This window comes from Aulonocara stuartgranti (genome assembly GCF_965226115.1).
Source record: "Aulonocara stuartgranti genome assembly, chromosome: 16".
Lineage (NCBI taxonomy): Eukaryota > Metazoa > Chordata > Actinopteri > Cichliformes > Cichlidae > Aulonocara > Aulonocara stuartgranti.
In genome coordinates, this window is record NC_138952.1 from 25,420,013 (window position 1) to 25,432,876 (window position 12,864).

Sequence of the window (12,864 nt, forward strand, 5' to 3'; positions counted from 1 at the left end):
GTGTGCGCACATGCAGTGTGAGTGCATGTTAGTCTCTGGGGATGTGAAGGCAGAAGCCTAATATTAGACAGGGCTGAATTTGCAGACACAGTGTGGGTGGAAACCCAAATAGTCATGCTCTGCACCTTTACCACAGACATGAATATCACAACCACCAGTGTACCATTACATCCTATGTTTCCAGCTTAATACAATTCACACTTCATTTATTCTTTCATATTCCTTCATTAGGAAAGCACTGAGACTGCTTTTTTCTTTCTTTTTTACTTTAATCTTTTATTTTTTCTGGTCTGTGTGACGTGAAAGCTGCACTGGTGGACTGTTAGTTCATGTCAGTTTAGCAGCTTGCACACGTGCAGTGAGGATGGAAGATCAGACTGATAGGTATGGGCATGAGTTTCTTTAATGCCATTTGCAGTGACAGCCATTCATCCATTTATTTGCTCTTTTGAAGTGTGGAAAGAGCAGATTCCTGCAAAGTTCACAGAACTCTTTGCACTGGTGGAGCCCATCGTGGTACAGTGTTCTTCCAGGAACTGTTCTGGACCCTGATGGACAATAAAACAGATTAATCTCAAACCCATGGCCGGTCTCACATCATCACGTGTGAAAGTGCAACTGCACACGATAAATTAGAGTCACAGCCACAGACAATTATCAGTCTTATTTTGTTCTGCAGTATGAGGCTGAAAATCCTGAATCATAAACCCACACACCAATTAGCAACAATAGTGTTTCAAGACAGTGCCATACAACTTTATCAGAGCAAGAACATTTTATCCCTAAACAGGAAGCTGCCGGGAAATAACATGACTTAAAGGCAAGTTTTCAATCAACATCTCATACTTCCCTCTTCTTATTTTACCCCTCGCTCCCATCTAGCCATCTAATAAATTAGGCATCTTGGTCTAGCATGGGGGTGTGATGAAATAAAAGGTCAATGTTTTTACTGGTGTCACATACTGTTAATTCAGTTTTAAGTAATACATCGCTCCATAGTCGCTGTGATTCTGTGTGATGGTCAAAGTAAAGGTCAACTGAAGACCAAATTTTCAGGCTAACGTAAGCAGTACGAGATGAAGAACATTAGCCTCGGTGATGACCAACAGACCAAAATGACCCACTACGATGACACCAAGACTTCAGATGAAGTAAGTGGGTCACTGCACTGTTCTAGACTAGCACAGTGTCTGTATATAATTCATAGGTGTCCTCTAAAAGCATTGCATGCATGCAATCATCGAGTTAACGTTTTGAAAACAGGAGGGTACAATAGGTACAATTTTTTGCACAGTTTTCTGAATGTATTCTATAACCAGGGCAGACGAATAACAGTTCTGGGTCATTTTGACCCAGTATTTTGAGTTAGTTAGTTAGTCTTTAAAAAGATCAAGAGCAAAAGAAAAATCCTACTCAAGGCATCAAATCAACGACGTTGATAAATTGAGCTCCGTCGATAAGCCTTTGTTCCCTGCCCTCATCACTTTCACCTACACTTTTATGACGAGACAGATACATGCACTTAAATGTCACTTGCAAGTGTTTGTCTCCTGCTCAGTTTAACATTTTGCTGCGATTATGAGCCAAAGCGCTCCTTGTCGCTGCTGTCACTCTTGGCCACCCGTCATCTTTGTGACAGCGCATTTGTGCTGAACTGCAGGGGGGATGTGAGTGACGTAAAAAAGACAGCCGGAGCATAAGAAGGGCCCATCGTGCCAAATTAAGAAGCAGCACAGATTTCAGGGTGGGGGCTGCAGATGACAGTTGGATGGTGCCGAGTGCAGAGGCAGCAGGACACCGAGGTGGTTCAAGGTTCAAAGGAGGGCTGGAAGGCCGAGTCCAGTAACTGCTGTCGCTCACGTGGCGTGCGTCGAGCTCTTGCTCGCCCTACCTCTCCCCCTTCCCTCACTCTTTCTCACCCTGCCCCTCCATTTCGTCTCATGCCAGTCTGCAGCCACCCCCACATTGTGTCCCTCTCCACTTCCTCTCACAGCTCTCTTGATTCTTTCGTCTTCCACCCTCCCTCTTCTTAGTCCACCTCCGCACTCCATCACCCTTTTTAGGTCCCTGCTCGCCTCTGCCCTTCTCCGCCCCGCCTCCCTCTATTTTGCCTCTGTTCTCTCTCTGCTTGTTTTTCTCTTCAGCCCCCTCTTTCTTTTCTTTGCGTTGTGGCTGTGCAGCCTCGTTCCTTCTTTGTTTGACTTTTTCCCTTCCCCCCCCCTCCCCATATACTGTGGGGGGTCTTTGTCTGTCTGATGCCTCACAAACACATTTCCATTTTCTTTCTAACATCCAACCATCCAATCCATGCCTTCACTTAGTAATCGATGCAATCTATGCTGCTCATATACATTGTATGGTTGTATGCTAACTGTATATTGTGTAGTTATACACAGGACATGGTAATGTGACCAGCATTGTTATTTCTGACAATTTCTTCTAGTGATTTATTTACAGAGCAGCTTAGAAAAAGGTGACATCTTTGCATTGTGTCTAAAGTCAAAACTCTCCTCCTCACTAGGGTCTCAAATAAATTCTGTCCCAATTAGCCACATGCTAAAAAGCATATTTTTATAAATTAGAGGATGTTTGCTTAATTTAGGTGGTCATACACACGTGTTCACTAGTCTGCTTTCACACACATATGCACACTGGATATATATGATTATGGTTCTTAAGCACAGCACAGCACAAAGCCAAGTGTTTGTAGGCAGCATAGTGAAAGTCAGTAAGCCAACCTCAGCCAATGAGTTTGTTCTTCTTGTTACACTGTACTGCCATAACTGCCATAGCTGCAGCTATAACAGCTGTAGCTCCTCGGGGAAGGCTCTCACAAGGTTAAGGAATGCGTTCATGGGGATTTTTGACCATTCTCCCAGAATCACATGCGTGAGGTCAGACACTGGTATTGGATGAGAAAGCCTCGCTCTCAGTCTCCCCTCTAAATGATCCCAAAGGTGTAAGTCACTCATCCATGTCTTTACGGACCTTGCTTTGTGCACTGGTGTACAATCATGTTGGAACAGGAAGAGGCCATCCCCAAACTGTTCCCACAAAGTTGAGAGAATAAAGTTATTCAAAATGTCTTGGTATGCTTCTTTTCACTGAAACTCTGAGCCCAGCTCCTAATAATAATAATAATAATGGATTGGATTTATATAGCGCTTTTCAAGGCACCCAAAGCGGTTTACAATGCCACTATTCATTCACTCTCACATTCACACACTGCTGGAGGCAGCTACGGTTGTAGCCACAGCTGCCCTGGGGCAGACTGACAGAAGCGAGGCTGCCATATCGCGCCATCGGCCCCTCTGGCCAACACCAGTAGGCGGCAGAGATGGGCAGTAACGCGTTACAAGTAACGCGTTACTGTAATCTGATTACTTTTTCAAGTAACGAGTAAAGTAAGGGATTACTATTGCAAAATCGGTAATTAGATTACCGTTACTTTCCCGTAGGAACGCTGCGTTACTGCGTTACTAAAACTGTGATTTTTTGCGAGAATGTCTCACGACAGTGACGTAAGCGAGTGCGCTGTTGGTGACAACAGCTGTGTGCAGATCAACAATGGATCACATATCGATTGTGGGAGAGAGTATGAGCGTGCAGCGTTTAAAGCGTGGAAGTACTGACCTTACTTTGAGTTTGATTCCATAAAAAGTGACAAAAACATTAGCGTCCATTAGCGAAAAAAACCCCTAAACTTCCAAGCAAGCACCGAGTGCGCTACGACGTAATCGGAAATTCACAGAGAAACTCGCGGATTCTTCAACTGACCGCGGCACACCTGCACCAGGGTAAACCTCCGCCTACCGCAGTCCTGCTTTACAGGTGAAAATAGAGCAACAGGACCGCTGAGTCTTTGACTTTATTTATTTTCTGCTGTGTTTTACTTGCATCTATTTGAAAGAGTGAGTGTAAACACAAAAAATATTTTATTTTATGTGCTGGAATGTGTAGAAAATAGGGTTAAATGTTAAACTAATTTATTCAAGTCAGAGAATGTTGCATATAATTACATTTTTGCTTGATGCATAAAGTTAAAAGATTAAAACTGATAAAACAAGTTAAAAAAAAGAGACTTTTCCATTTGATTACATTTTGTATGATGGATTATGCAGAAAAAATAGAATTGGGCTGAAAGATCTATCGCTTTATCACCTCTTCAGGTTGTAAATCGTGTTTTTAAACAGTAACTAAGTAACTAAGTAATTAATTACTTTTGAAAATAAGTAATCAGTAAAGTAACGGGATTACTTTTTGGGGGGAGTAATCAGTAATTAGTTACTGATTACTTTTTTCAAGTAACTTGACCAACACTGGTAGGCGGTAGGGTAAAGTGTCTTGCCCAAGGACACAACGACCAGGACAGAGAGCCCGGGGATCGAAAAACAAGCACACCATATAATCCCCCTCCATCAAACTGTACACTTGGCACAATGCAGTCAGACAAGTACCGTTCTCCTGGCAACTGCCAAACCTGGACTAGGCCTAGACCTTCCAATTAGTAGATTGCTTGAATCTACTAATTCGGTCCTTGGCTGCTCTTCTCCGCTAAGGCTGTACAGTATGTTTCATAAGAAACCAATTGTGTCAAGGCAGCACAGGCTACTAGTGTGCTAATATATGGTAAAGCTTACCAAAGTAAGTTACACTGTGCTGCTTTATGCAGGTGGTGTTGGTTTATATAAATTGAAGGGACCAGGGTTTGCAGGTACATTAGACATATGCAAACACATGTTCCCACGCTGCTGCTGAGATGACAGGTCCAAATCTTTAATCTTCTGTCTTTGATGATGTGCTGCTCAGAACGTCAGTGTGTGAAGCTTAATGGCTCATGATGTTCTCTCAGGTGTTGACAGCTAGTGAGAATAGGCTGCCTCTAAACAGCTGCTTCAAAGACAGGTATCTGTGCATCACTCACTTTGTCATCCCCCTCCCCAGGTAAAGGAGATCTAATTGGCTCAGACTCCCTGACGAAGGAACAAGTGATCAAAACCAACGCTAATGTCAAGGCCCTTACTTACTGTGACCTGCAGTATATCAGCCTCAAGGGTCTCCGAGAGGTTCTCCGACTTTACCCTGAGTATGCCCAGAAGTTCATCAGCGAGATACAACATGACCTGACTTACAATCTACGAGAGGGCCACGGGGCTGATGTGAGTACCTGTAGTAGATTCATGATGGACTTACTGTTTATGCGCGTTTGTCAGTGAACTTGTGAATGTTTTTGTTAGTCTACTGCACATTTAAAAATAAGTACACTTGAGCTGAATTTGAATTTCAAATGGAGTAGAGTTCACCTCTGTGGTCATTAAACAGCTGCAAATACTGACCAGAAATGATCTATAAAAGACCCACAATCTAAAAGCACATACTTCTTTATTTGTGTAAAGATCTAAGATTATATATGGATATCTATGAAAATTAAAATAATTATACTTTTGACCTAATTTATGACCTTGTAACACCTTCACTGATAGTTTTACTAGTAACTTACTAGTTTTAAGTCTTGTTCAATACATCATATAGTTCATTTAGTAAATTATGAAACAGGATATTCTTTACACCTTATGACCTTTCAATCTACAAGCTGTTACAAGTCATTCTCAGTCCGATTTATTATGGACTGTATATAAGATAAATGTTTACATCCATCAGTGGTGGCTGTAGCTCAGGAGGTCAAGCCGGTCATCTACTAATCGGAAGGTTGGTAGTTTGATCCGTGGCTCCTCTAGTCTGCATGCCATAGTAGGCCAAGATACTGACGTGTTTATCGCATCATAACCAACTTCTTCCAGAGTGTGCCTTTTGTTCCATCCCCCTTCCCTTCACCCCCAACTGGTCATGGCAGATGGCTGCCTCATCCTTGGCTTGGTTCTGCTCGATGGCTTCCTGTTAAAAGGGAGTTTTTCCTTCCCGTTATCACCAAGTGCTTGCTCAAAAGATGTCTCTGTATTATCGTGGGGTCTCTACTTTACAACATAACCCATCTTGAGGTGACTGTTGTTGTGACTTGGTGCTGTATAAAAAAATTAAATTAAATTTGAATTAATCAGAGTATGAATGTGTGTGAATATTAGGTAGAAAGCACTTGCTTGTGTGAATGAGACATGCAGTAGAAAGTGCTTTAAGTGCTCAGGTAGAGTAGAATAGTGTCTGTGTGTGTGTGTACTGTGACCTGGTTATGTAGTGCTATATCTATACAACCAATCTAGTTACCATTTACCAAAATGTTCCTGTAAGAAAGGCAGATGCACGTGCAGATGGCATAAGGCTAGTCTGTGAATAGTGCACATTCATAGATTTAAATAGGAACAGTTGTAATTAAACAGCCCACCAGATTAGTCACAACATTAAATGTGCAGACCGACAGTCCAATGAGGAACATTTATGAGTAACCTGAGGAGATAATCACCTTAACCAGGGTCACATGAATGATTAGAACAGAACAGAAATATCCTTTATTGTCCCTCATTGGGGAAATTCACGTATTCCAAGTGAGCAGGTGTACATATAAGGTATACATGAGCATTCTACCACCACTACTTTAAAATACCCAGATGTGTGCACACACACTCTGACAACCCCAGCCATGAAAGGCATTTTCCCTGCTTCCATCAACACACACACTGCGTTTGGCTGGTGCTGCAGCAGCAGCGGATGGAGGGAAAAAAGTGTAGGGACAAAAATAGCTTAGTGTTGCTGTTTGAAGTTGTCCTGTTACTAAAAATAGAGCAGGAGGGGAGCACGGGCTCTCCCTGACTGGCTGTCCCCCCACAGCTGCTGCTAAGATTGGATCCTGCTTAATATAAATAGCTCTGCCAGCTGAGTAAAAGAAAGGGAGGAGGAGGAGAAAGAAAGATGAAGGGGGGGATTTGGTTAGCTTGTTTTCTCTTCTGCTCTTACTCTCTGCTACTCTACTGCAGTGCAGTTTGCTTCTCCAGGGATCAACACACTTACTGCAGAGTGTGAACATGTTGGTGTGTGACTAGAGGATGTATTATTCTAGATGCACAATCTGCTGTGCATATCTTAGTTCTGGGTTACAGATGTCCATCCTGGTTATTAGTGTGAAAAAAAAAACCCCATTCTAGTATGTGCAGCCAAGGAAGGGAATTTGCATAGGTATCCAAGACAAGACTGGTGAAAAATGGAAGATAAAGCCTGCAGACATTCAGCAGCCTCTTCCTCACTTAAGTAGTATTTCAATCTACAAACTTATATGATGAATGACGGTGTTCAAAAATCAAAGACGTGCTGGGGGGATGAAGAAAGGGTTTATGAAGCAAGAAAGATGAGAAAGAGTCTCCATTGCATAAATGATAGTTCACTGCTGATTCACTGGTTGCAGACTAACTGTCATGACCCCCCAGAGCCTTGGGCGAAAAAATGCGATGTGCATGACCAGCCAGAGCACAGCACGCACAGAACTGTGCTGCTGAAAAGACATATTGGAACAAGTTTTTAACTCTATGGCCATTCTCACAGGGGACCAACTTGCTTATCCTTGCCCTTGAGAGCACATATGAGTTACTATACATGCATCAGCTTCCATGCTTCCAAATCTCTGCCCTCAGCCCCGAACCAGCCGCACACATGATGCAAACTCCCCCACACTCTCGCACACAGTTGAGCAAGAGGATGGCGGCACGCGGCAAGCGCACACTTATCACGCCCCCGCATCGCAGAGCAGCTCCTTGGTGGGCTCCGGAGCTGGGAGCTAAGAATAGAACAGGAAAGCTAAAAATAAATTACAGTGGCACGGGTATGGAAGGGGGGAGCTGGCTGAGTGGAGGGCACTGGGGACAGAGGAGGGGAAAAAGGGAGGATGCTGAGCAGGCAGGGAAGGAGGGGAGGAGGGGAGAGTGCAGAGGGGAAAGGGAAAGCACAGGGGTGTTGGCTCAAATACATTCATAACTCACTGCACCAGGCGTTGTGTGCTAGAGCATGGGTGATGTCATTATTTTGAAGCCTGTACAGGTGAAACTGCTGGTTTAATAAACTAGCAGCGCTGCTACGCTCATTCTGACCTTGAGTGAAGAGCCACTGTTTGACACAAGTAACTGAAATTTGTATATTTTTACAAAATTATTGATTTTTTGGGGTGGCTAGAGTAAACATGCTTCTGGGAGCTAGAGCTCTCCTACAAGTCAGTAGTTTGTGTAGCCTGTGATTCAATACATTTTGAACTAGTCTTTGTGTTTTTTCCACTTAAATTTCATTCCCTTGAATTTCTCCAGCCCTGCACCAACGCTGATCACAGCCTAAATTGTTCACTTCATAAGCAGGGACAAAGCTGATGGGAAACTGGGGAGGCTTGGGACTGTAACTGTCAGAGGAGTGTGTGTGTGTGTGTGTGTGTGTGTGTGTGTGTGTGTGTGTGTGTGTGTGTGTGTGATGAGGGGTGGGAAAAGTGAGATTCAGCGATCTGTATTAAATGTAGCATGACAGACTCCTTTTTGGAGTCTGGCAAAGACAAAGAGACAAACAGATTCTCAAAAACAAAAATGAGAAATAATTGGCATTCAGCCGTTCACCATAAGCCTCTGCACATCTCTTTCAGATTGTTCCCTCACATGTCTGCATCTGACACAATCACTCAAGGGTGACTGTGGCACACAGTGTGAAGTCCTCATTAAAAGCTGCTTGTGATGTCAGCAATCAAGAATTTAAACCCATCTCAATACTACTAAAGCGAGAACCTTAAAAGCAAATCTGAAATATGCCTTCTGTGCACCTTTATTTGGAATAAAAAGAAAGCCACCCATACATCAAATGGTGAATGGCCTGGTTCGTATAATAGTGCCGTTCTATAATATGTGTCATTCACACAAGCCCTTTTTCTACTTAAGAGCTTTCTTTTTATTTAACATTCACACTTCAACGGATGCATTAGAGTGCAAATCTAGGTTCTCTACCTTGACCAAGGTTACTGTGGCATGCAGACTAGGCCAGCCAGGAATCAAACCAACCACCTTCCAATAAGTAAATGACCTCCTGAGCTACAGCCACCTCTGAGTGAAACAGACTATCAAGCAAAAAGCCAGAAAAAAACATAACCATTATATACATTATAAACAATCAATTGATTTGCATGTCATTGAATGAAATAAATATATGATGCCCAAACAAAACATGACTTAGTACTTGATGACAAACCTTTGTTAGCAAGCACAGCAGTCAGACGTTTCTTGTAGTTGGGATTTTGGCACGCTTTACAGAAGCTCCTGGCTGCTGACTGTTCCTGACTGCCTTTACATCATTAACAAGCTCCTCCTGTGTAGCTTTGGGCTGATCCACCACCTTCCTCGTGTTCATCATCATGAGGCAAGATCTTACATAGATCTCCAGATTGAGGGCGATTGATGGTCATTTTATATTTCTTCCATGTCCGAATAATCATACCAAAGGTGTCACCTTAGTTCTTTGAAGGTTCTTTGGTCTTGCCCATGGTGGTTTAGAAGTTGGAATGGAAGAAAAAGATTGTTTGAACAGGTGTGCTTTATACACATAATGAGTCGAGATCAGGTGTGAGTATCTGTAGTTGACTGATGGAGTGTAATCTGTATGCCAAATAGGCACACAGCCAATCTGTGTGAGCCAGCCATCAAATACAACTCCGTTAATAACGTTTATGTAATGTTGTTCACATTAAACATGCGCAAAGTTTCATATATATTGAGGGCAGTGTGTGTACAGGTAAACATGATGTAAGGAGGTGACATGGCTCTCAAAGAATCTTGAATTAAAAGAGAAGGTTATCCTGCTCAGAACAGCCAATCAACAGTCAAAATGGAAATTAGCCAGTGCCGCACTGATACAGCCGAGGTTCCCAACCGTTTTTTGAAAACTGTAATCTTATGAAGCGTTGTGTATCCAGGATCCAGAAAGTGACCACTGAATTTAAACTTACAGCTATAAAAATAACAAACTAACCACCAGAATCTGATCAGAGACGCTGGTCAAGTTGGTGATTTGCTTCGAGAGTCGCTTCTTAAAAGCACACATCTTCTCACTGAGCATAAAGCTCGGGCTTCAGGCTACTCTGGATTTGAATTATGGTAATAAGCGCAGATATCCCTGATGTTGGGTACACATAGACCTGTCTGTGAGCCCAACAGCCCCACCCACCTTCTTTTAAAAACATTTTCTTTCTTTTTTGTGAAGAAATCAAAGGAAGGTGGCTTAAAAATGGAGGAAAGGCTTGTTGCAGACAGGAGGAACTGAGAGGCTGCACAAGAGGCCATGTATAAGAAATCAGGGTTAGCTTGAACTGTGAATGCAAAGCTATTCCAGATTAAAGTTTAAGAGTGTGTGTACAGGTCGCAACGTATACTAGAGGAATAAATAGCAGGCATCTAATAAGACCTGCAGAGCACGTCCTGCATTCAGTTACCTCTGGAAGAGAAGGAGCTCAAAAGTCTTCAAAAGAAAGAATATGCTGCTAATCAAACAATACCCTGAATGTTAAAAACATATTTACAGATTTACAGAACTTGTGTTTGCCTGCCATCCACTGGTTCAAGCTTGTAACTGCCTTTACAATCATTGTAAAGGCAGTTACTAATGCTATGGTGATAAAAGAAATCCAGCAGGTGTGCGGGCTGATCCCGCTCATCCCATTTTAGTATCCAAGCTCCTCCTCTCTTTCTTTCAGGTGGATTGGGAGAGCAACGGTGGCTTGGTGAAGAAGCTGCCGTCCATCCGCGAGGATGAGGAGGGTGATGAGGAGCAGAGCTCCGTGTCCCGAGCTCCTCGCTCCCCGCTGCATCTCAGCAGGGGCCTCAGCTCGCCCCTGCGCTCCCCTCTCCTGCCGCCTCGGCCTTTCCGTGCTCCCTCCGACCACTCGCGCCCTTCCACCCTGCAGATACCAGTTGTGAGCTTGAGTGGTGCACCACCTGAACTCAGCCCCAGGTAAAACACACAGACACACATAGTGTGAAACTGAAGATTGATTCAAAACATCATAGTCAGAGAAGAGCAATTGAACCACTAGATTACAGTGCTGGTGAATCACATGGGGCTCGGCTACTGTTGGAAGGCATGTAGGTTCTCACACACTGCAATGCACTAATGTGCATGCGTGCAGAGCAAACATGCCTATGTGTATGCAGAGATGTCTCACGACCTCACTGTGTGCAGTGTTGTGTGATGCAAAGCTGCTGATGAAGGACTTTTTCCATGTTTGTGTTAAAAGATCCAAACAGTACTAACGGAGCTTTCAGCCCTTTTAGCTTCACCTGATTACATTCCTCTTACATGCTCTCTCTCTCATGTGTAATCTCTGCACAGATTTGTGGACGGCATTGAAACAGAGAACAATTCCACCACAACACAGAAGTTTGAGTTCAGCCCCAGCCTGTCACCTGCCCCTCCGCCCTCACCGTACGCAGGTAGCACACCTACAGCCGCACACATTGGAGTACTTTTTCAGAACAGTACATTTTATCCGGAGGCCTAATCCTTCTGCATGTGTGTTGCCCGTAGGGATCCGTGAGCACTCTGAGATCAAGCAGAGTGTGTCTAAACTGACTGAGGAGGTGAGTGCTGACTTGACACTGATGATAATTGCATGTGTTCACTTCCGCCCCGGGGGTCTAATGTTTTCCTCAGCAGCAGAGGTTTGATTTTTCTGTTAGTCAGCTGGATGTTTCGCAAACGACACGAGCAGGTCATGGCTGGAAAAACATACAAATAAAATCCTGACGTTACGAATGCTGGCCCAAAGTGTCTAATGATATTTTAAAAATTATATTTAAAAGAGTTAGTAGTTTATTTCATTACTACCTGTAATTTATTGCAGATTACTTGTATTTGTTTAATTGTTTACTAAATGTTTGAGGTGTGAAATAAACCTCAGTGGAGCAAAATATGGGTGTGTGTGGTTGGAGGATGTGTTTGTGCGTGCATGTGCGCGCGTGGAGAGGGGGGGGTGAACATTTTTCTTGTAAAACAAAGGGGGGCCCAGCAAAAAAAGTTTGGGAACCACTGCTCTATGTGATAAATCACCAGATTAACAATTTTCTGCAGAATTCATCTTTTACCTTATTTGTAACAGTGTTGCATTTTGCAGTTATAATATGTTCTTTATAGATTTTTATACACTAATTTATCACAAAGAAGGTCTGGCTGTGTTGAACTTCATACATAGTATACTTCTCTGGGCTCTTAAAATGCTGAGTTTTTTGTTTCATAACTTCAACTATGATAACAAACTCTCGCTCACTGGCAGGTTTTAATCAACAAACCCTGAGTCTCTCTCTAAAGTTTCCCCTCTTGCTCCACCTGAACCATTCATGAAGTTAGTTAGACATTTGTTTGCTTTGTTTTGTACTTAAAATGCACAATTTTTATTATCCAGTTGTTAAATATAAGGACAAGACAGAGACCATGATTACATCACAGATTTATTATCAGCTCAGAATAAAATCTCCATCTTTGTAACTCTTTGACTGTGTTGACAGGAATGCATTTGTCAGACTGTCAGCCAGCTTCTCTGGAACGTTTACTGTATGTTACTATAGCAGCCACCATTTAAATCAAACAAGCGTCACACACATAACACACTGATCATGTGGTCCACCTGCACTGAATCATTTGGCGTGTTGTAATCAGTCCCTGATGGAAAAATGTCAGTCTCTAAAACAGACTCTAAAACTGAACTAAATGTATGATAAAGGGACTTTTAAAATGTAACCTGCATGATGAATGTTATGTAGTACCTAATTATGTTTTATGCAAACAAGGATTAAAGGATTGTTTGATATTTTTCAACCATGGTGCTGAATTGTCATACCGAATTTGCATGAACTGTTCTTCTGGTTTTCCAGCGTTAATACGATCTCTCTCTTCACCTCACAG

General features: G+C 42.8%; 1 protein-coding gene across 1 annotated transcript in view; it reads left to right on the top strand.

Annotated features, from left to right (window-relative positions):
* Window positions 1–12,864, top strand: part of kcnh3 (potassium voltage-gated channel, subfamily H (eag-related), member 3) — a 179,397-nt gene that overhangs the window by 157,846 nt on the left and 8,687 nt on the right. Inside the window, exons 11-14 of the mRNA XM_082507612.1 lie at window positions 4,945–5,159; window positions 10,661–10,917; window positions 11,296–11,396; window positions 11,491–11,543. Coding sequence (XP_082363738.1) covers window positions 4,945–5,159; window positions 10,661–10,917; window positions 11,296–11,396; window positions 11,491–11,543 — 626 coding nt within the window. The remainder of the gene's footprint in view (window positions 1–4,944; window positions 5,160–10,660; window positions 10,918–11,295; window positions 11,397–11,490; window positions 11,544–12,864) is intronic.